Source organism: Zonotrichia albicollis, chromosome 31, assembly GCF_047830755.1.
Source record: "Zonotrichia albicollis isolate bZonAlb1 chromosome 31, bZonAlb1.hap1, whole genome shotgun sequence".
NCBI lineage: Eukaryota > Metazoa > Chordata > Aves > Passeriformes > Passerellidae > Zonotrichia > Zonotrichia albicollis.
Genome location: NC_133849.1, coordinates 866146 through 890208, shown reverse-complemented (window position 1 = coordinate 890208; position 24063 = coordinate 866146). Strand labels below are relative to the sequence as shown.

At 52.0% G+C, this 24063-nt stretch overlaps 1 protein-coding gene and 1 long non-coding RNA gene across 2 annotated transcripts in view; both read left to right on the top strand.

The window, feature by feature from the left end:
* Window positions 1-2139: 2139 nt before the first annotated feature.
* LOC141725929 (uncharacterized) lies at window positions 2140-5303 on the top strand. The gene is made up of 3 exons (XR_012577496.1): window positions 2140-2750; window positions 3508-3625; window positions 4761-5303. It is a non-coding gene; the product is annotated as an uncharacterized LOC141725929 (long non-coding RNA).
* Window positions 5304-10131: 4828 nt separating this feature from the next.
* The window catches only part of LOC106630049 (uncharacterized), a 32202-nt gene continuing 18270 nt past the window's right edge, over window positions 10132-24063 (top strand). Inside the window, 2 exon segments of the mRNA XM_074529796.1 lie at window positions 10132-10276; window positions 18167-18926. Coding sequence (XP_074385897.1) covers window positions 18199-18926 — 728 coding nt within the window. The 5' untranslated portion in view covers window positions 10132-10276; window positions 18167-18198.

The following is a 24063-nucleotide window of genomic DNA, read 5'->3' as shown; positions in this document are numbered from 1 at the left end:
GAGACGAGGGCGAACACCCCGCGGTGTGGGAATGCAACGGCGAGGCTCCCGCGGGGTGGGACAAGGACAGGGGACATCTCCCGGCATGGGACGAGGACGGTGGATGTGCCCTGGTGTGGGACCAGAATGGCCAAGCTCCCACGGAGTGGGATGAGGACAACGGACAACTCGCAGTGTGCGATGAGGATGGAGGACATCTCCCGGAGTGGGATGAGGATGGAGGACATCTCCCATCTCCCATCCTCCTCCCACAGGATGGAGGACATCCTGTGTCTTGGGAAGAGGAGAGTGAACATCTCCCAGCATGGGAAGTGGACAGCAAGGATCCCCTGGCTTGGAAAGATGATGGAGAAGCTGCAGCATTTTGGGAAGAGGATGGAGAAGCTGGAGCATTTTGGCAAGAGGATGGAGAAGCTGCAGCATTTTGGCAAGAGGATGTAGAAGCTCCCTCTGCTTGGGAAGAGGACAATGAAGCTCCCTCCGCTGTGGGATCCTGGGCTGAACATTCTGACAGCAGCACAGCCCTGCAGCCAGAGGGGAGAGGGGAGTGGTGCCTGATGCAGCTGAGTACGTCTGCTCTGTCCCTGGGTGCCCGAGCAAGTGCTGTGTGGGGCTGGTTCTGGCTCTGCTGCAAGGCAGGCTCTCACTCTGGGAGGGAGCATCTTCCACATTTTTTCTTTCAGGGAACACCGTGAGCGAGGCGGAGCCTGATGAGAAATACCAGGAAGTGGAGCAGATTGGCCAAGGGTAAGTGCACGGCAGCTGCTTCTGCACAAGCAGGGCTGGGGGTTGTGCTGGTGCAGGATCAAGTGAGAGCTCAGGAGATCCCAAAGCACCTTCAGACACTGGGCTACCATCCTGCTGTCTCTCAGTCCTGATCAGAATTGATAACTGTGGTCAGAAGGCATCGTCAAAGGCCCCTGAGGCTGGCAGTGTCCTGCCTGCAGCAAGGAGCAGGACCTGGAAGATCTTCTGTCCCTGGAACTGGATTGCCTAAAAGAGCAACTCACCATCTGGTGACTGTCAGAAAACAGTTCTCAAGAAGATTTCTTTCAAATATTTTCCGTCAAAAAATATCCACTGGTCAGGATTATCAACCTAATGGTTTAGAAAAAGAAACCAGAGATGAACTAATAAGTGCTCTATTCTAGCACAGGTAGCAGACCCCATACATTCAGTAACAGACACAGAGCTGATGCACTCTGGGGGAAAATGCATCGCCTGCCTGATGGCAGGGCCCTTGTGGATCCTGCAGGTCTTAGGCAGGAAATGGAAAAGGATGAAATGCATTCTTTTTCACTTCTTTAGACACCCATTTCTCCTCCTAGCTTTGGAACTAAAGCAATTCGGCCTGGACATTTGGGATTTGCTCCAGCCCAGTTCCTTCGTGTTGGGTCTCAGTTTTCTCTTGCACACCTTGCATGGCAGAGGGCTGGTGGCTGCTGTGCTGCTGTTGGAAGGGTCGATGCACCCAGGTGTTTGTGAACGCTGCAGGCAGCAGAGATCTCCTGTCTGGGCTGGCTTTCACTGCCAGGGCCTAAAGCGCTGCTTCTTTCTTCTCTGCTCTTTTGTCTCCAGGGCTTTCGGAACCGTTTACAAAGGACTCGACAGGGCCACTGGAGGAGAGGTCAGTGCCAACACGCCCAGCACGGCCGGCAGCTCTGCAGGGCTTTCCCCTCTGCTGGGAGCTGTGGCTGCAGCTCTGGGGGCCAGCAGAGCTTTCCTGCCCAGGCTGCTCCTCTGCAGGCAGAGCAGTGTCAGCCTGCAGAGCACAGCTGGGACAGACTTGGTCCTTCTCAAGTGCCCAAGGAATGCAAGGAGGGCAGTGGTGTCTGTCAGAGCAGGACACCCTGGCTTGATCTTCATATCTAAAAGTGTGAATGCATCAGCTGCTTGAGACTGAGGCCCAATTAATCTTCATCCCAGCCTCAGACAGGAACATTATTTAGCAGTTTTTCCATCCTGCCTTTCATTTTCAAAGGGAACCTCAAGCCGTAATTAGGGAGAGCTCCTGCTTGGGCTCAGTTTGGGGTATTAGTCCTACTTCAGCTGTTCACAGAGGGAGAGAAATGAGAAGATGGGTGTCCAGAGCAAAGCTCTCTCCTAAATCCTGCAGTTGTGTTTGGGTCTGGTGTCAGTGACAGCCTGTGACAGGCATCACCTGAGCAATGGATGTGCGTGTTTGCTTTGTTGTGCAATCCCAAACAGAGCAGTTGGATCTGAAATCATGAGCAAATCCCATAGAATTGCTAAAGGGTTCCTGGCTGTTTTGCTCTGTTTTCACAGAACCAGAATTACCTCCTGCTTGCAACATGTGTTTGAATAGTAATAATAATGAGAATGTTGAGGCCATTTGAGGGGACTGTAGGTGCAGAGAATGTTGTTAGAGCTTTGAGGCTGACAGCTGAGGGACCATTTCTGCAGAGCTTGCAAGGCCAAATGTCTCTGGCCGTGTGTCCTGTAAGCAGCCCCCAGCTGGCAGAGCAATGGGCTGTGGCAATGGTCCTTGCTGAGCTCTGGTGTTCCATCCCAAGGCAGTTGGGCCCAGCCCAGCTCCGTCGCTCCACAAAGACTCGCTCCGTGTTTGCTGTGGCCTCCTGGCACAGACCCCTGCAGTTAAAGGCTGCAATGTCCCTTCAGGTGGCCATCAAGAAAATGAGTCTCAGAGGGCAGAACAGGGAACGAGCTGTGAATGAGATCCTGCTCCTGAAGGACAAGAAGAACCCCAACATTGTCAAATTTCTGGACAGGTGAGTACTTCAGCTCTTATCCTGTGCCTGGGCCCTGCGTTAACATTTTTTGGCATCCGGAGTCCGTAGCCTGTTTTGAAAATGCCTGACCCAGCCACATCTTCCCAAAACAACAGCCTGGCAGTTCACTCCCTCCAAGTGCTTTTGTTGCTTTGCTTTGGTTTTTCCTTCAAGTTCCTCCCCGTTTGCTGTGTCTCCCAGCAAGTCTGATGAACCACAGCAGAAATTATTTCCCTTGGCTTCTTCTTCCCAGCCCTTTTCCATTGCTACAGATGCCAGGAAGATCAGGTTCTTGTTTCCAGAAATGCCTCATTTGCCCATTTTTCACTGGCCTTGCCTGTTTGTCACGGGACTTTCTGAAAGGTTTTCTGACTGCTTTTGTCCCAAGAGCTGCACAGCCTCCTCCCCTGGATAATCCTGGCAGTTGTGTTGCCTTGTTCTGCAGGGAATGGTGGAACTGATGAGTTCAGATGCTCAACCAGCTGGGGCCAAGGGTTGTGGTTCCGCATGGATCTGGGCTGTTGCTAAACTGCATTTTTCATCTGCTTGCCATCTAAGGCCTCTCCTTTCTCACAGGTGTCTCCTTCTCCTTTAGACTGTGCAGATTCCAAGGGCTGTGCAGCCTGGCAGGAATGTCTCTCCATCTGATTCTGTCCTCATTGACAAGTGACCTGGAATCAAAACTCCACTCCAGGCTTTTCCATGGGGCAATTGAGCTCTGCACTTTCATCTCCATGCCATTGCTTTCCTTTTCCAGCTTCCTTGTTGATGGAGATCTCTGGCTGGTGATGGAATATATGGATGGAGGAACTTTGCAGGACATTGTCAGACAGACACGCATGGCTGAAGGAGAGATGGCAGCTGTCAGTCGGGAGGTGAGGGATCCTGCTTGTCACTCCATGGCTGGGACATGATGGTCCTTCCAAACAGGGCGTGAGAACAGGAGTGGCTCCATGCTCAGGGCTTTGTTTCTGTGTTGTTTTTATGAGTTGGGGAAGAAAGAGCCTCTGCAGTGAACGGCCTGCCAGCATCACTGCACTTCTACTCTGTTCTTGTTCTCTCTCCTGCTGTTGTGGTACTCTCTGTCTGGTTTGGATTTGAGATTTGCTGTTCTCAGCTTTGCCTTGAACTGTTTGCCTGGAGCTTGTGTGCAATGCACTCCTGGCCTGTCACAGCAAAGCTGCTGCTGGCACAATTCTGAACTGTCCTTCCTTGTGTGATATATTCCGGCCATTGGTTTTTGCCCTCGTGTTTCTTGTTGTTATGTTTGCCCAATTATCCCATCATTAAAAAAAACAAACAATATTTGAGATTTTAATTTAATAGTTTAGAAAATATATATTGACAATATAATATGATTAAAGTAAGGGATCATTTGGTTCAAATAATAGCGCATAAGCAAAAGATAACCAGGGGGTACGGAGTGCAGGGCTCTTGGACCCTTGCCACCTCACGTGCGAGCTTGCCAAGTGAAGATTCCCCCCTTATATGTCATGTGTCCATGCCATCTCCTCCCATTTTCGATTCATCACATTTTTACCTCTGCCCTCATCACCACCTTTACCGTGCACGCTTCACCACTCGGTTTGGTGGTCGCACAAGTCTTTGGAGGTCGTTTTGGATGAAGACCTCTCCTCTTTCTCTTTGTCCTTTAATTCACCTTTGGGTTACACAGGTGCACCAAGCCAGTATAATGTAAGCCAAAATTAACATATTACTACGTTTGAGCATCAAAGCAATAAATCTCTTATAGCGGGCATTTTCCTGGGACCCAAGCAGATTTTCCCTTCACTCTGTTAATTTTTAGTAACTGTTAGCTCTTGCTTTTCCTCCTATCCTTGAACATCTGCCAGGAGAGGGGGGTGGAGCCCCTCCTCTCCCTTTCTTCTTTGGCATTACAACTTTTAACTGTTTTACTGTTTCCAAATATTAATTACTGTATCAATATCGATTACTGTTTCAATTTTATCAGCATGAATCATACCTATTTACCACATTGTTCTCTCTCAGTGTCTGCAGGGCCTGGATTTCCTCCATTCCAACCGGGTGATCCACAGGGATCTGAAGAGCTCCAACATCCTCCTGGGCATGGACGGCTCTGTCAGGCTGGGTGGGTGTTCCTGGCCAGGCACGGCGCTCCCGGGCTGCGGGTGTGGGGCTGCTTCCCAGGGAGGGCCAGAGCCCCACAAGGGCTGCTGGGGGCACTGCCCGGCCCCTGCTGCCAGCTGAGAGCGGCTGCCCCTGCAGAGAGCTCAGGAGAGGAGCAGGCTGCCAGCAGTGCCTTTGCTCTGCCTATGGCCCTTCTTTGTGCTTGGTTTCCTCATTGCAGCTGCCTTTGACAGGGTTTGTTTCTGTCCTCAGCTGATTTTGGCCTCTGCGCTCAGCTCAGCCCTGAGCAGGACCAGTGCAGCTCCATGGTGGGCACTGCTCACTGGATGGCCCCAGAAGTTGTGACCAGATCTCCTTATGGCCCCAAGGTGGACATCTGGGCCTTTGGCATTGTGACCATCGAGATGGTGGAAGGAGAACCTCCTTACTTCAGGGAAACGGGGGCCATGGTAAGAGGCAAATTCTCCAGGGGCTGCAGAGCCCTGTGAGCACAGGGGGACCCTGCACTGGGAGCAGCAGCTGGAGGTTTCTGCACATGGGAAGGGAATGCCCAGAGCACTCCATCTTCAACACAGACAAAGATTCTGCAATCTCTAGCAACAATTTGCTTTGGGATTTATGTTGTTGCAGCTCTTCTGGCTGTGAGGATTACCTGAAAATGTGAAGCAAGTGCATCAGCTCTAATGTTACCTTGCAAGAAAACTGCACACCAGCCCCACATCCCGCCCCCAAACCCAACAAGTTTTCTGCAGGAGTTTCTAAAAGAGGTTTTGCGAGATGATTTGTCCCCTGATTCTTCTCACTGGGAAACTTGTTGAAAACATGAAGATGATTGTTTAACATCCCCATAGTCTAACATATTTCTTTCCTAGTCCAAGCTACTTTCTCTGTGTCACCAAGCCTGAGCTTTCAGCATCACAAAACTCCTGTTTCTTGCCTGGCAGTTTCTGGGATGGGGCATCAGGAATGCATTTACTTGAGTGTCAGTGGCATTGCAGAGATGCACTTGATGTAAGAATCCTCTGAAATAACACAATATTTCTGATGGAGGTTCCTACTAACAGAGTCAGCCAATGGAACTGGCTCTCAAGGCGAGATCATTTGGATGTTGCAGTGGCTGTGGCAGCCCCAGGGTTTGCGGTTTTTGGCTGGCATAGCAAAATGAGCTGTGAGCAGCATCTGTGGCAGGGAGGAAAGTGCCCCTGGAGCTGGGGCTGAGGCCCCGGGGTGGATGTGAGCCCGTGTGGGTGTGAAGGGAGCTGGCAGAGCGCTGAGTTTGCTTTCCCTGCAGGCTCGCGCTCTGATCCGGCAGAACGGGACCCCGCAGCTGCAGCAGCCCCGGCGCCTGTCGGCTCTGCTGCGGGACTTCATCGAGTGCAGCCTGGAGACGGACGAGGAGCGGCGCTGGGCTGCCCAGGAGCTGCTGCAGGTGAGGGCCAGGGGCTGCAGGGGAAGCAGCAGCGCCAGGGAGGGCTTTTCTTGTGGGGCCCCCTCCGACAGTCTCCAGTCTGGCTGCGTTCCACATGCAGAGCAAGCAGAATCCTCGCCTGCTGTGGCTTGGCAGGCTCCTTTGGAGCTCATCTGGGCCTGGTGCCCCACAGCGAGCAGGGACATCTTCAGGCAGCTCAGGGGGCCCAGAGCCCTGCCTGACCTGAGCTTGGATGTTTCCAGGGAGGAGGCACCTCCCACATCTCTGGGCACCTTCTGTCAGTGTTTCCCCATTCTGCTGGTTAAAAAACTCTTCCTTAGATCCAATCTGAGCCTGCTTTCCTCTCCTGAGTTTCAAACCATTTCCCTTTCTCCTGTAGCAACAGAGCCTGTGATGAACATGACTCTGGAAAATAACAGTTCATTTCTTTCCTCTTTATCCTTTTGGCAGCACCCATTTTTATCATCAGCCAAGCCTCTCTCCAGCCTGACACCTCTGATCACTGCAGCAAAGCAACTGAGGGAGCAGCGGAGGACATGAAGCACTTGAGGGCAGCTTCTTGTTACAGTAGTTAGGTCAACAAGTTAATTATGGTAGTTAGCACTGCTAGTTGTTTATGGTAGTTAGCACTGTTAGTTGGTTAGGGTAGTTAGGATTGCCTGTTTGTTATGGTTCTTATGACAGCCTGTTTGTTATGGCAGTTGTTTGAATAAAAACTCTTTTAACCCTCAACTGCCTTGCCGTGTCCCTTCCTCCTCCCGCTGTGCCTCAGCTGCCCGGAGCAATGTGAGGGGAGAGCGGGCCCAGCCTGGCCCAGAGCTGAGCCCCAGCAGAGCCCTGGCAGAGCCCAGAGCAGCCTCGGCACCTGCAGAGTCAGCCTGGAAGGAGGCGCTTGGAGCCTTCTGGGCTGCACCCGGCTCTTGGTTACAAACTGGGTGTGCTGGAAAATGCCAGCGGCTCTGCACGAGGGCAGAAGGGGCCCGGGGAAGGCCCAAGTGCTCCATGCAAGGGAAAAACCTGCCCTGGGTTTGTTATAAATAACTGGGTAGTGTTGGCTTTTGCCATTATGTATTGACTTCTGCAAAGTATTCTTAATTACAACAATTTTGATGCAGTACAGTTTGTAATCACTTTTAACTGCTTTTGCTGTAGTATAATTTGTCAGCTTTTTGTGGCCAATGCCCTGGCCCCTGGGTAGCTCATATCCTCAGAACATCGTTTATGGATGATATTTTAGTTGGCGGATAGTATGAAAAACATACATTATAGTTTGGCTTTTGCAAAATATTAAAGTGGATGCCAGATGTTGTCCATTATAACGTTAACTTTTGCAGAAGTAGCTGTAGTTGTGAAATAATAACTAATGCTTTTATTTTTCTAACTAACTGACAATAATGAGAATGACTCAGAGATATTTGTGAAATAGCTAATGTTCATTTAAAGGACCTGTGGAAATAGCTAAAACCATCTGCATGGTCAGATAACATTTAAGGAAGGGATGTGATGAGGAGTCCTGCCACAGACCCTTCCACTGTCAATAACTCTCACCTGTGAAACCACAGAACAGGGGCCCTTGTGAGGGAGTGACACACAACCCTCAAAAGAACAATCCACGATTCCTGCACGTACTCTAAAAAGGCGAGTTGGGGGTCAAACCAACCTAAAGAATTCCTGGAACATGTAAACAAGTTAAAAGAAATGTCTGAATTACTATAATCATTATGAATATGTATTTGACCAATGGAGGGGGAAAAGGAGACAAGAAGAGTTGCTGTGGTTAACAGGTGTGCCTGAGGCCATCACCAAGCACCAGTGCTGTTATTAATGGGTCTCTATATATCCCTTATTAAAATTCTAAAAATTCTGAAGTGTGAGGCTCCTTTCTCACAACATCCAAGGCGCTCATCCTTGTTGTTCTCCCAAGCCATGATCTGCCAATCATAAAGTTTGTCTGGATGGAGAAAGAAAAAAGAAAAGGAAAATGCATTGGTGTGGAGGTCCATGGGCCTACCATTAGAGTTTAATCTCCCACCCATGGAGGACTGGTCCCCAAAGGGAGGAATAGATTTCAAGGTTATGATGAGAAGCTTGCTTCTCCCACAGATCTTTGCAGGCACATGCTCATTTATGTAAAGTTAGGTTACCCCATTGGCCTGTTGGCTTAATTACCCTAGTTCAACCCATGTTACCCATCTCTGCTTAGTCCCTAGAATGTTCTCCCTCTCTGTCCCTCCATTGGCCCTAATTTACTGCATTCCTCTGCCCCTGTTTCCCCATTAGCTGACCCGACCCTTAACCCCTCCTCTGCACCATTTTCCCCCATATCCATTGGACCCTGACCCTCAGCTCCACCCTCACTACCCCTATAAAAACCCCCTGTGCCCTCAGCTTGCACCCTGTCTTTGACCCTGGGCCCTGTTCAGCTCTGTGCCCTGTTCCTGTACCAATAAACCCAGTTTGCTGCAGATCATACCCAGACCCATCCTGCCGACTTTGTCAGCTTTATAAAGCAGCCGTGAGCTTCGGGCTCCGGAGTGCCGGACGCTCCAAGGGCCTCGGCAGCGCCAGGACGCTCCAGGCTGGGACAGCCAGGCAGGGCAGGAGGAATCACTGCCCCTTTCCCCTCTCTGCTGCTCCATCTCCCAGCCCAGCATCGCTGCAGGACAGCCTCACTGCCAACGCCATCCTGCCATGGTTGGACTGAGGGGATCTCCTTCCCCTTCCCTCTGCCATGGAGGCAAATCCCATCTTCTCCTTGTCTGCCCTCCCTCTTCTCCTCATTCTGTCCTACATCCATCCATGTTCCTTTCTCATCTCCTTCCTCCCTTGTTCCCTCCTCTCCTTCTGCCTTTTCCTTTTCCCTTCTCCGTGTCTCTTCCACTCCTTGTCAGCCCGGGGAGCTGTGAGGAGGAAAAAGCCTCCCTGTGCTGGGAAGGGTGTGGGGAATGTGAGAAGAGCTTCAGGTAGAGCTCAGCCTATTCCTGGCACCTCCAAAGACGGCGATGTCGGATGCAGAGATCCATGGGGCTGCAGAGATCCCCCTGCAGCCCCCGGAGCAGCCACGCTGAGCACGGCGATGCCTGAGAGGAGGCTGTGACCCCGCGGCCAGAGGGCCCCGCTGGAGCAGCCTGTCCTGGCAGGAATGACCCCGGGGCACAGTGACCCACGCTGCAGCACTTGGAGGGAGCTGTGCCCTGTGGGATGGACTCAGCTCGGAGAAGTTCCTGGAGAAGTCTCCGGTGGGAGAGAGCCCAGGGTGCAGCAGGGGAGCGACTCCTGTCCCTGAGCAGAGGGAGAAGCCCCGGGGCATGAAATGAGCCCGGCCCCATTCCCTGTCTGCGGCACGGCCGAGGTAGGAGGTGCAGCTGGAAGGAGGGAGGCGTGGGGGAAAGCTGGATTTAAGGGTCTTCACTTACTTCTCATAATCCTGCTCTGAGTTTTTGAAGTTCTCTGTCAGAAATCTCTCCCCTCTCCCACTTATCCAGAAAGATTTTGAGCAGTTTTCCCTTTTTGAGGGAAATCAAAGTGATGCACTGCTGCCACTAATTAGGGGTAGGAGAAGTGAGGCTCCAGGGCTTCCCGCTGAGCCGGAGCCACCGGAGCCGCAGTGTCGAGAATGCCGTGGCAGGAGCTGCGGAGAAGTTTCTTTGTGTTTTCAGCTCAATCCCCTCGGGCCCGGGCCCGTTCTAAGGCTGTCCCTCAGCTCCGCCTCCGCCCTCGCGCAGTCCAGGGGGCCCTGAGAGCGCGGGGCGGGGCTGTGCCATGTGCAGATCCCGCCCCTGGCTGCGATTGGGCGGTGGTGCCGTCAGTCGTGGTTGTGGCGCGCTGATTGGTGGGAGCGGGGCGGAGCAGGGCCCCGGTGGCGGGCTGAGGGTGGCCGCGGCTCGGCAGCGGCGCCCTTGTCGGTGCGTGTGTGCGGGCCGTGAGCGGCGGCAGCGGCCGGAGCGCGGTGAGGCGGCGGCGGAGCTCGGAGGCGGCCGCAGCGCAGGTGGGAGCCGCGCTGGGTTGTGCGGGGGCTCGGGGCTGGCTGCGGACCTCGGGGGCGGCAGGGGTCTCAGGCGGGTTCGTTGTGCCGTGTCCGGCCCGTGTTGCCGCTGGCGTGAGGGCGCTGCGGGAGCGGCTGCCCGCGGTCTCCTTGCGGCCGCTGCCTCGGCAGGAGCCGCTGCCGGAGCAGCGCTGGCTCGGCCCGGTTGCTGTGGCTGGGACAGAGGGGGCTGCCCCGTGCCCGGGGCTGTGCGGGGAAATTGCCGTGGCCGGAGGTTTTTGTGCCCAGAGGAGACAGAGGAGTCCTGTAAAAGTGACTTTATTGCTGAGCAGAGGGAGTGGCCTTGGGCAATTTCCTTCAGGTGTCTCTTAAATGCAGGCTCCTTTATATTTCCCCATCCTCATCTCCCTCTCCCTTTGCCCACTGGCTGAGGTACTTGGAAGGTTCAGACTTCCTGATGCGCGAACTGCATGTCTCCCTTACGATGCAAACCCTCCCCCCCATATAACATCCGATATTCGTGGCTCTGTTAAGTCTTTTTTCTTCTCGAGGCTCAGGATTTCAGCGGCACTTAGTCTGAGCAGCAGTCTGTGTTAATTAGTAACATTTTCTGACACTGATGGTTTCTCCCGTTACTACAAGTCACTGGCCCCATCTCCAAGCAGATTCTCACATTGACTTGTTTTTTCTAACTGGGTCCTCTTTCGTTTAGGTATTATTTTCAATTACCTCATTCCCTGTCATTTTCTGGGCATTTCTGGATCAGGAGGCCTGGCTGCCACCTGCATACCTGTGAGAAATGACCATTTACTTTAAAATTTTAAAGTTTTATTAAACTGAAACAAACAAAACAAAGGACTGAATAAGGTAAAAGGGAGAGTGCTGCCAGCATGCCTATCTGCCAGATGTTCGTCCACTAAATGGCTGCTCCACCTTTTCTACGCTGGTGTCTCATCAGTCAACCCTGGCACCTCCCAAATGCCAGTCAACTCTTCCTTGCCGTCATTGATGGAGAACTTCATGCAGCTCGATTGGAGGTGCGGTGTTCCCCATTTCTGCCTGCCCTATGCAAGGGGCGCATGTGCCCGCCCTCCCTCCATGTGACCCCGACAACCCTGACAACCGAGGCTCTCCAGTGGCAACGGTACAGGAGGGGATAGGGACAACGAGGAGAACAGAGGTTGTCCAAATTACAAACAAAAATAACTTAACCATACATCAGCAAAGCTTCTCTTAACATACAAAAAGTATTCATCCCTTAATTCCAAGAGCCAATCGTCATATTACCCATCTATAACAATCCCCTTGCTCACCTACTGAATGAGCTGCACTCTCAAGGTGTGGCGCGTGGTACAAAGATGAGAGTTACTGTAGCACATAAGAGGAGAAACAGCTATTGTTTAACCCATGGTCTGCCAGGGAGCCACGAAAATGTGTCCCATTCCCATTCCTTCCACGTTTGGATTGGTGCCTGAGCTGCTGTCTTATTTCCTTTGTTTTCTGTTTCACCACTTTTCCATTGTCATCTCCTTGCCAACAGCAGTTTGAGTCATTTAATTTTCCACAAACTCCTCCTTTTTCTGCTAACAGATGATCTGATCCCATCCTATGGTTAAGTGTTGTGTTCCTCATTTCAGTTCATTGCTCAGCAGGAAGGTCAGGAGCTGGAGCTGTCTGGTTGGTTATTATTGCAAGGGCAGCTTGTAATCTAATGATGCCATTGAAATGAGAAATGGGTTCTGTGGCTCCTGATATGAATTGGTTCGGGTTCCCAGGGGCTGGTCCATGGTGTTGCAGGATTTGTTCTGCTGGCCGTTCATCTTTTCCCCATTTTTGGGCCCTTCCTCAGGAGCCAGGGCTGCATCACTTGACCACTTTTCTCTAATTAAATCATCAAATCCTTGGATTCCCAACCGATTTCCCTGAATTTTTGGCAGCAAAAATCCCCAGTGCTCTGATACACCCTTTATAACATAGACAGTGACAGCACATATTGGAGTGGGCAGAGGGATGATTCCCCCCCACTTATTTTAGTGAAGTTTTCACAACATTTTCCTTTTGCTGTTTCCTTTTGCAGCTTCACGGTTTCTGTTGCAAGGTCAGAGCCCCCTGGGCTCTGCCTTGAGCTGTGCAAATTCCATCAGTGCCAGCAGGCAGAGCTTGGGGTGAGGGGCAGAGGGAATCAGCCCAATTCCTGCCCCAGGCAAGAGACCCAGGTACAGTGTCCACACTTTGCCCAGCAGTCTTAAACTGAACCTTGTGTTCCAGTGCAGCAATCTGGTATCTCATGTGTTCCCTCCCCTCCACTGCTTTTATTTTTCTCCTTTTTTTAAACAATATTCTGTTAACTGTTTACAAGGTAAACGGTCACCTTTAATGCTCTTCTAGGTTTTAAAAGGCAGCCTAAAGTGAATATGGAAGAACCCATAACAAAATTTTGCCATCACTAAGGGCTATGCATACACATACACAAAAACCTCCCTCCGCAATAAAAATTTCTGCTACTTCCCTGAAGAATAAAAATTGGCTCTCAGAACCTTGGTCCAAACGTAACTGACAATATTAAAGTAAGATTGTTAAGAAAAAAACATTCTGATGTTGTAATCTTAGCACTGAATCTGGAGGAAGAACAAAAACTCTCCAACAATATTTTTAGTGTTAGATAATCAAGGCATTACTTGATTCTGGCCAGGATGTGCAACAGAAATAATTTCATCCGCCTATAGCCAGGCTGTGCAGAGAAAAATCATTCCATAACATGTGAGTTTTACTAGATTTATCCTGAACTTTCTACAGTCTGACACAATATAAATCCATTGGTTTAATATTCATTGTTTAGAAGTTGCATTGTTCTTAGTATTTGGTTTCCTGTTGGACCCGGATTTCTTCCCCTCTGATGTGAATTCAGTCCACACTCCTGGATTTCCTTCTCAGCCTTTTCCAGCCCAGGTGTCTCCAGCTCTGCCGGGGGCAGTGCCTGGGGTAGCTGTTGGTTGCTGTTTGCTGCTGGGCAATGTTGATGTTTTGTTGCTGGTCGTTATCTCTGTGGGTGTCTGTTGGGCTGTTCCCAGTCTATTAACATGTTAAGCTCATCTCTATGGAATGCTGTCACATCCTATAAAAAATAATTCAAGACTCCTTTCCCCAAAGCAAAGGGAAAAGAAGCACAATTAGAGAAATAATTTATTTTTATAAATTAAATTTGAAATTATTCTTTTTTAAAATACCTGTATAATTGATGCAGTGATTGCTGAAGCAGTCAGAATTGCTTTTGCTCCCCTGTTAGGTGCCATGGTGTCAGCAGAAGATATTGAAGCCTTCCTGCTGGGGGCATTTCAGTGCCAGGCTCTCACAAGCACCCACAGCTGCGTGGGTTGAGCTGAGCATGGGGCGGTGACCTGCGCTGTGTCTGATTCCCCTTCCTTCATAACAGCCTGTCTTGTAGCTCTTTTCCCTTCTGCTGCCCTTGCAGAGCCATCCACAAACACATTTTCTCCCTCAGGCCAGGGAATGTCCCATCAATCTGTCCCAGCCTGGGTCTGGAGCTGTGTCCCTTGAGTGCAGTCCTGGGTTCCCTGCCAGCCCCTCTCCAGGCTGTTCAAACAGGAGGCTGGGTTAAACCCTTGCCCTGTCCTCAGTTCTAAATCCTCCTGTGCCATTGGAGAAGTTTCATACTGTAATAACCGAGCCCTGCTCATCCATGTAGAGGCTCTTTTGATTGTCAAAGTTTTACCTTGATGCCAGACTTGAACTGTAGGAGATCTTACTGTTGTCATCAGTTTTCAGGCCTCAGTTCTTATGGAAGCTGTGGCTGCACAATTCTGCAGACACTGAGGCCACTCTGGCCACTGTGTTAAACATTTTAACACAAGAATTCATTTGGCATGACCCTGTTTAATATCTGCCTATAATGCAAATTCTTTTTCCCTGTCTGGAAGGCCCAGCTCAGCCACCTCAGTTAATCTTCATTTTAACACTTGAAAATTCTGTGATTCCTCCTTGTGTCCATCCATCCAGTTTGTTGACTGGCAGGATAGGAGTGTTGTAGGGAGAGATCCCTGGCTCCAAAACCCTGCCTTTAACAGGGACTCAGTACCAGGCTGTGAGCCCTTCCTTCCCTCTCTTGGAACAGGGTATTGATTTTAGACACTTCTTGTCCTGGTTGCTTCAAAGTCATTTGGGGAGGCTCCATATCAAATTGTCTGTATTTTTCTGGGGCTTCCCACACTTCTGGGTTCACTTCAGCATAGGCCTTGTCAGGTTTTGGCACAAAGATAGAACAGAACTAGCCTCTGTATCCCCTTTTACAGTATTAAAATCCAGCTCTCAAATTCCTTCCTAGTTAATTGCAATCACTGGAGGAAAAAAAAAATTAATTTATTTCAAACCTATCTCCCAGAGCTTCTAATAGTGGTTGAACAAATCATACCTGCTCATCTTTCCCACTCATTCCCTTAAAAATTAAAATATTCCTTTACTGTTTTGCCCATTAGGTCTAAGATTCAGAGTGGATTGAGAGGCCCCTGTGTCCATCAGGAAATGCCTCCTCTCAATGCAGACCCACCCTGAATGTTCTCAAGGGCTGCAGTGTGGAGGGTCCCTGGTGTGATGGGAGCTGTGACAGCCCTGGCAATCCATGTGCATCAAGGGGTGGACTTGCTGGTGCTGAGGGTGCTGCTGTCTGTGCTTGCAGTGTCCTTGTGCCCTGCAGCTGGAGCCCTGGTTCCTTGCCAGGGGCTGTTTGGGTGGGCTCTCCCCTGCCGAGGAGGGCAATGCCTCTGCCAGGTGCTTGTGGCCGAGCCGTGCCCTGGGTGCTGGGGCCCCCTTGGGCCCTGGGGTTGATCCCTCAGGGGCTGTAGGAACTGTGCCCTGGCCTTTGCCTTCAGCTTGGCCTTTTGCTGCTCCCTTCTTGCACTCACCTGCTGTGCCTTTGTGCCCAAGTGCTGCAGGGCCTTCTTGTGCCCCTCCTGCAGCCCCCTCAGTGCCTGTGGGTGCTCATCCTCTGAAAGCTGCCAAGTTTTTTCCAAAATCATTCATTTCTCAAGTGACCCAAACGAAATCCTTAAAAGAAAATCCTGATCTTTCCATGTACAATCGACATTTCCCAGGTGTTCCTTGCTCCTCCTCCCTGTGCTCAGGGTGCCCTCCCCAGCCCGTAGCCCAGAGCCGCTCCCTGTCCTGCCGCAGTGTCCAAAGGCGCCCCCCGGCGGGCAGGGCCGGCAGCTGCACGGGGCCGGGCAGCGGCCGGGGCGTCCCGCAGCCTCCTGGGGGCCGGGGGCCGCTGCCGGCCCTGCCCGGGGCTGGTGGGGTCAGGCAGCGCCCGGCGCTGAGCCCCGGCTGCCCCACAGCCCCGGCCTGGCCCCGCAGCTCCCCACAGGCCCCCAGCCCGTGCTCCCGGTGCCGCAGCTCTGCGCCCGGTGCTGCCGCTGCCCCCCACAGAGAAACCCCCTGAAACCCTGACCTCCTTGTTTTCCTCTCCTGGAAACCGGGGATAGAAAAGAATCTGTAATTGGTCCTGCATCACCTGGCAAATTTCGAGGATAAGATGGTGCTGAACATTCCAAATCCTCACAATTCCTTCTTTTCCTTCTCTTTTCCGTCATCCTTTTTCATACTACATAGATTCCTCCTGCTGCTCCTTGCCTCAGCCATATTGCTGCACACTCCCCTTCACCCAATCCCTTCCCACCACACCAACACCATCCATCCCCTGTTGTCCAAATCCCTTCTCCACTTCCCTTATTGCCCCTCTGGGTATCCATGTCCTTAATTACGTCTGGGGGAATGTGCAATCTACCTCAACATTATCCACTTTTTTATCACGTATGATAATAATGGCTCTGTTAAGTCTTTGTTCTTTTTCTGGAGGGTCAGGAATTGGCAGGACCTTGGCTGAGCAGGAGTCCATGTCAAATAATAACATTTTCCGAGACTGATGGTTTCTCGTGTCACTTCCTTATCTACAAGTCCCTTCCTCTATCTCAAAGGAGATTCACACCATTTTTTTGTAGACACTTTCATCTCATTCTTTTCAATATGATAGGAGAAGGAGGGAGAAGCCATAAAAGGGCATTTAGGACACTAAAACTGCCAGGGACAGGGGAGGGTCAGCCCTAAACTGAGCCAGAGGGGAGCTGGGATTTAGAGGGGATGATAGACAAAGGATAGGAGAGGTGGATAATGGGAGGGGGAACAGCAGGAAAGGGGTTCCGTGGTGTTCCCTTTGTGTCCCCATCACTCAATCCCTGGAGCGATTCCCCAGGGCTGTGGGAGGGGATGGATCCGTACTGGGGGTTCCCCAAACTCCCTGTCCATCCTTGGGGAGCTCCTTGGGCTGGTTCCCCCCACCCAGCAGCCGGTGATGCTTTTTCAGCTGTGGGGCAGAGGGGGGTGGGAAAGGGGGATCTGGGTTGGTCACGGAGGAGGAGGGGAGGGGGAGAGGAGAAGGAGGAGCAGGAAGAGGAGCAGAAGGAGAAGCACAAGTTTCCATCCTGCTGGTGACTGGGTGGGGGGAAGCTCACCCCAAATGTACCAGGGAGTCCTCCAGAGGGGTTCTTCTAGGGGAAGTGTTTGGAGTTGGCAGATTCCAGAGGTCCCTGGGAGGCATTGTGGTTCTCTGGGGGAGGGAAAGTTTGAGTCTTGCAGGACCTGAAAGCTGAATCACAGATTCCACTTTGGGGGGATATTTGGCGATCCACAAGATGATCACCAGGTACTGGTGGAAGGAGCACATCAGTCTTGGGGCCCCCCAGGAGAGAGGTGGAGGGGAACTGCAGGACCCCTGGAGTGGTTAGAGTGGAGAGGGGCAATCCCATAGCTGTTGGACCCACAGCATCCTGAAGGGGGGAGGAGAGATTCTGGAGTTGGGGGACTCCTGGGATGTGTCATGTGTCATCCATGTGTCAGAACCCAGAACATCCCTCTGGCTCTCCTAATGTGGTGGTTTGACCAGGAAGAAGTGGCCCAAACCATGACACTTGAGGAGCCAAGACCCCTGCCAGAGGTCTCAGAGACCCTGGCACAGAGCCCAAGATGCCTCTGTGGTTTTGATTATGACCCATGGAGCAAGTTACCAACCTTGTATGAAGATCAGCAGGCCACAACAGTTTAAGTAGAATGTAGTGAAGTTATCACGGGGTGGAAAAGTTGATTTTGGGGTTTTTGGTATGGGGGGTTCAGGAGGCAAGTGTGGGTGTGTGCAGCCTTTCTCCTTCTTCTTCTTGGCCTCCATCTTCCGCTGTGATGTTGGCACTTTTAGATTGGTTTAGAGTAAAAGCTCGCTGTCTAACATAGGTGATAGGTATTGCAAAGTTATTGTAAACATTGTATATGTAGTTTTTAGTATAAAGACATAATAAAGACATAATAGTATAAAGACATAACGCCGCTCTGTGGGCAGGCAGAGTGCCTGGAACTGTCCTGCTGAGCTGACCTCGGCAGGCCAGGAGAAAATTTTTTATAGATAAAATAAGCAACCTTGAGATTGAGAAACGAAGAGCCCTGACTCCTTCTTCAAGCACCGGGCTGGGAAAAAAGACTTTCGAACTTTTCTCGGGGTCACTCTGACCAGCTAGAGATCCCAACATCCATGGAACCCTCTAATAGGGAGTCAGGGGAGAAGGGATCACTGGGACCCTCAAATACCCTGGGTCATCTGTAAGCAAGACCCCAGAATAGAGGAGCCACAGGAACCCCATCAGCCAGGGGAAGGGAAACCCCAACACCCAGAGTGGAGAAACAAGAGAGGTGAATCTCCTGTGAGGATTTTTTTGGGGGCTGAGCCTTTGTGTTTTGGAGATTTTTATGGACACATAATATCTGGTCACTTTCTGAGAGGAACTTGGGTAGGAGGAACCCCAGCCTAAGGTGTTCACCTATTCTTCCTCCCCCCAGACCAAGATTTGTCCTTCCCAAGCCTTGGGCCAATGGAGGAGAAGGAAGAGCCCCAGAGATGCAGCATGAGGAGGGGCTGCAAACCCAGCCCAGGGAGCTGCAAGAAGAAAAGACCCCCTATGTGCCAGAAAGGTGGTGCGAGGTCCAGCCAGAGCTCAGAGCTGGTGGAGAAGCCCCACAAATGCTTGGAATGTGGGAAGGGCTTCAGCCGCAACTCCCACCTGCTCCGGCACCAGATGATCCACACTGGAGAACAGGTGGAACAACCCTACAAGTGTGGGGAATGTGAGAAAACCTTCAGAGACAGCTCCAACCTGATCCGGCACCTGAGGATCCACACTGGGGAACGGCCCTATGAGTGTTATTTGTGTAAGAAGAGCTTCAGACAGAGCTGCAGCCTGATGGAACACCGGAGGATCCACACTGGGGAAAAGCCCTACGAGTGCTTGGACTGTGGGAAGAGCTTTGGGTGGCACTCTGACCTGATCCGGCACCGGAGGACCCACACTGGCGAGAGGCCCTACGAGTGTTCCGAGTGTGGGAAGAGGTTTCGGAGCAAGTCCCATGTCCTCCTGCATCAGCGCATTCACACAGACGAGAGGCCCTTCCGCTGCCCCGACTGCGGGAAGGGCTTCAAACGCAACTCCCACCTCACCCTGCACCGGCGCATCCACACCGGGGAGAGGCCCTATGAGTGTGGGGAGTGTGGGAAGAGCTTCTCCAGCAGCTCTGGCTTGACTCAACACCAACGGACACACCAGTAAGGGAAGCCCTGCGAGTGTTCCAAGTGCAGGAAGAGCTTCGTGAACTGCTTCAACTCCATCCCCTGTGAAGACTCAGGGGCCTGCCAGTGGGGCTGTAACACCTCAGTTCTGGAGGGGCAGAAACAAGCAAGGAGAAACACTCCTCTGAGGTTAGGGTTAGAGGAGCCTCCCTCCCATAGGCCTCTGCAGACACATGTAATGTGTTAAATTTCATTGGTTTATCCAGTTGACATTACCCCTGTTCAACTCCTTTTTACTACATTTTTATCCCCCTAGAATGTTCTTCCCTCACCTGATCACATTGGCCCCAGTTTGCTGCAGTGTTCCATTGCTGTTATCCCATTGGTTCCCCTAGTTTACTGCCCTTCCTCTACACCACTTTTCCCTGTTTCCATTGGATCTTGGCCTTCAAGTCCGCCCCTTTTTCCATATTTAACCCTGTGTCCACAACCCTGCTGGGTCTTTGTCTCTGGGCCCTCTTCCTGGCAATAAAGGGCTTTCAGATCTCCAAAGAAAGACCTGTCCATCCCCTCCTTTGCCAGCTCCTTTAGCAAGCGTGCTCCAGGCCTTGAAAGCGCAGGTTGCTCTCTGGGACTCGTTGAAGCGCGCTGCTTCAGCTCCCGTTGGAGGATTTGCAGTGGATGGTCCCCAGTGACCCCCGTTGGGAAGAGCTCTGGTGCCCCCTGTTCTGCATGATCTCCATTTTGTGGGGGGAAGGTGTTGGAGAGATTTCTTTCCCTTCTCTTTGTCCTGCTGTGATTTGCTTGGTAATAAATTCACTCCCTGTGCCCAGGCTGGATCTGTTTTGCCTGTGCTGGTCTCATGACGGGATGTCTCCCGGTCTTTCTCTGCACTCCTGGCCCTTTCCTTGTATTTCCTCTCCCTGTGCCATTGCAGAGGGCAAGGACAGAGCAGTTTTGGTGGCTCCCTACATTCTGGCAGGACCAGCCCAGCTCCGGGGTTCTGAGGGGCTTGTGGGGCTCCCCTGTTTGTGGGACATCCCGGCTGGAGGAGGGTGTCCCCCCTTGCTGCAGCCCCAGCCCTCAGGCAGCGCTCAGCCAAGCACAGAATGCCCTCACCTGGGGCCTCATTTATGGGCACACTGAGCCCCTGGACAATTCAATACCCATCTTGGAGTTCACCTGAGTTCCTAAATATCTGGAGCCCCATTTTTAGAGCTGTTTTGGGTTTGCACAGCCTGTTTTTTGTAGCAGGAGTGCTCCAGGGGTGGTTTCTGAGAGAAGCTATGGAAGCTTCCTCCATGTCCAGCAGAGCCAATCCCTGGTGGTACCAGAGATGGAGGTGCTGGATGCAGAGATCCCCCCACAGCCCCTGGACATCTGTTGAGGGTTTCTTGCAGAACTGTGGGCATGTGCACAACCCAGCCTTCATCGAGACTGAGCAGGAAGTCACAGCAGCCTTAAGGACACGAAAGAGGAAGAGCGTACTCAGGAGTAAACGAGTCCAGGATGGAAGGCAGGGTATGAAGACAGAACTAAAAGCCACAGCAGAACGCATGAAGAAAGAAAACTAAACAATTAGCTGACAGTTTGAGACGCATGCACAGACTAAACCAATCATGTATTCGCTTATGGATCGTGAAGAGTAGAACATGGTATAAATGTAACTTATCTGAGCAATAAATCGGCTTCACTTGATCACATTGATCATGGTGTGATGTCCCATTTTTGACCCTCCACAGACATCCATGGGGATGCAGAGATCCTCACACTCCCAGTGCTTCTCACTTCATTCCCTGCCCCTCCCAGTGCCCTCCATCTGTCCCCCATCCAGTGCCTTCCAGTTCGCATCCAAGTCATCCAAATCTCTATCTATTCTGCTTAGTTCAGTCCCCGTCCCTTCCTGTTCAAGCCCAGTCCCTAGGATTCCCTCCATCCCTCCCAGTCCATTTCCAGTTCATTCTCAGTTCACTTAGATCTGCCCCTGCCCCCTCAGTGCTCCCCAACCTGCTCCACTCACTCTTAGTGCCACCCCATTCCATTCCCAGTCCCTCTTAGTGCCACAACAGCCCTGCACCCTCTTTCTCCCCTTCCACCCCCGTGTCTCCCTGCTCTCTTCCAGTGCCTCCCAGCGTGTCAACCTCACTGGTGCCCTGGAGCTCCCAGGCCAGCCCCAGCTGCCTACTCTGCTCTGTGATGGATTTTCACCTTGCACAGGTGCAGCTGAGGTGTTTCCAGGGCCAGCAGGAGCTCTTGGGGCACATGCTGACCCCTAATGTGGTCCCCAATGGTGACTGGACCCACCATCTCCTGGTGCTGCTGGAAACCTCCCCTGGTGTGGGGTCACCTCCACCTGCCGCTGTGGACACCCTGGGGGAGCATTCCCTGGTTTTTAGGAGACACAAGAAGCTTCACTCCAAAAGCTGTTAGACCCCACTGGCTCCTTCCCCTGTTCCTATTTCTGTTCCTGTGTCCCTGAGCCCCGCCTTGTTAGGCGGGCCAAGGAAACCAGACCCGTCCCATGGGGTGGCGGCCCCGGCCCGGTTGAAGGGGTCAAAGCTGGGGGGACGGGCCGAGCGGCCAGACCCGGCCCATGGTGTGGGTCTTTGTTCTCACGACCCGGCCCCACCGTGCTGCGAGTGTCTTGGCAACAGGAGGGACCAAACTCGTAAAGTTTCTCTGAGGGCACGAGAACTCCGTGGTCACAAACCAGGTTCTCCATATCCTAAAAGTGACTCTCTCTCCCCGCAAATCGAGTGCTGATGTCTACAGACATTTCTTCCCAAAGTCAAAGTCCCCCCAATCGGGCAGTGCCTGCCAGAAGGGCTTCCCCACCCCTGGCCTTTAAGGCTAGGGGGCCAAACTCGGCCGGAAAAGACCGAGCCTCCACCTAGGGAGACGCAGGAAAGGGTTAATACCTCTCTGGGGAAAGCTGGCGGCAGTGTCCGGTTTCAGCGGCTGGGGTCCGCTGGGTCCTAAAGACTGTCCGCGGCTTCTCCCGTCTGTCCCGCGAAGGATCCGGACACGCTTCTGGGAGGATTCGGCAGATTCTTCTGTGCTCGGTCTGGCCGCCAAATCCGCCCAAATTCAGGGCCTTGGTTCTGCAGTCCAGGCTACAGCACACGTCTGCGGTCACCACTTATCGAATCAAAGGCGTCCCCACAAAGGAGAGGAATGATGCATCTGACTCCATGGATATCAGAAAGCTAATTAATTACTTTATTATACTATATTATTCTATACAATATACATTATATCTAAACTGAATCTGCCAAGCAGTCACTCTGCACACAACTGCACTTCACTGCACTCATCCCGTGACTGTCGGCTGACAGTCCCAACTCACACACACACTCGGCCCTGATAGGTCTAGGAAACAAAACACCATCACTTTGGATAAACAATCTCCATGTTACATTCTACTTTTGCACAACACAGGCACAGCAAATGAGAATTATGGTTTTTTTCTCTCTGATGTTCAGAAAATGTGAAACCCAGAAATATTCTTGGGAAGGATTGTTGCCTTGCTTTTCTCTGTGAAGAGAAATGTGGCAACAGTTGGTCTTACCCTTCCTTATACCAGCAGCTACACCTTTCAACCGTAGACACAGCCTCCTGTCAGGCACCCCCATGTTCCAGCATGGCTTCTCCAGTGGCTGCAGGTGAATCATTGCGTCTCCATGAATCTCTGCATGCAGCATCTCCATCGTTGCAGGCACCAGGGATTGACTCTGTGGGACATGAAGGAAGCTTCCAGCAGCTTCTCTCAAAACCCAGCCCTGAACCCTCCCTGCTAACAAAACCTGCATGCCCAAAACAGCTCCAAAAATGGGGTCTGAGATATCCAGGAGCTCAGGTTAACCCAAAATGGGGATGGAGATTTCGAGGGGCTCAGGTGTGCTCAAAAATGAGGCCACATCTGAGGGTGTTCTCTGCCTGGTTGAGCTCTGCCTGAGGGCTGGGGCTGCAGCAAGGGGGGACACCCTCCTCCAGCGGGGACGCCCGCAAACAGGGAACATCCACAAACCCCTTTGATCATCCAGCGCTCAGCTGACCCTGCCTGGAAGCTGGAAGCCACAAAAACTGCTTTGTGCCTGCCCTCTGCAGCTGCACAGGGAGAGGAAACACAAAGGAGAACCCCAGGAGCTCAGAAAAGGAACGGGGCAGTCCCATTCTGAGCACCGGCACAGGCAAAACAGACCCAGCCTGGACACAGGGAGTGAATTTATTGCCAACCAAATCACAGCAGCAAGGAGAAAGAAATCTCTCCAACACCTTCCCTGCACTCAGTAGGGATCACACGGATCAGGGATCATCAGGGCTCTGCCCAGTGGGGGTCACTGGGGATCATCCAGTGCGGATCCTCCCATGGCGGATGGAGCTGGAGCAGCGCATGAAGCTCTTCCCACACTCGTAGGGCTTCCCTCAGTGGCGCCTCCGTTGGTGTTGGGTCATGTGAGAGCTCTGTGAGAAGCTCCTCCCGCACTTGGGGCACTCGCAGGGACTCTCCCTGGTGTGGATGCACTGGCGGGTGACGAGCTTGGAGCTCGGCCTGAAGCCGTTCCCACACTCCCCACACTCACAGCGCCATTGCCCCGTATGGATCTGGTTGACCTTGATGAGGTGGGAGTTCTTACTGGAAGCTCTGCCCGAATTCCAAGAACTTGTAGGGCCATTCCCTGAGGTGGATCCTATCATGGGTAAACAAGTCAGACTGGCATATGAAGCTCTTCCCACATCCCAAGCCCCAGCAGGGAGGATCCTTGCTTTGGATCTCCTGGTGCCGGATCAGGTGGGAGCTTTGGCTGGAGTTCATTCCACATTCCAAGCACTTGTAGGTGTCTCAGCTTGAGACATGATTTAAAAGAGGACACTCTGGGGTGAGTGTTGTCCCCTCTGCAGGGTTCCAATAATCCCTTTCCACCAACAGGAAATGAATGTTAATAGATGAAACTGAAAAAACCTCCAACAGTTTATTAACAAACAGAATAACAAAAAGGCACGAACAAAAAACCATTAAAAAACATTAATAGACATTGAGTTGTCAGCCCTTAGTCCCCCCACACACTCTGGGACAAAAGACCCAAAATGCCAGAGAAATCCCCGCTCGCGACACGGGCTACAGGCGGCACCGGCTTCTCCCGCAGGGAAAAGCCAACCAGGGGCTGTCCCA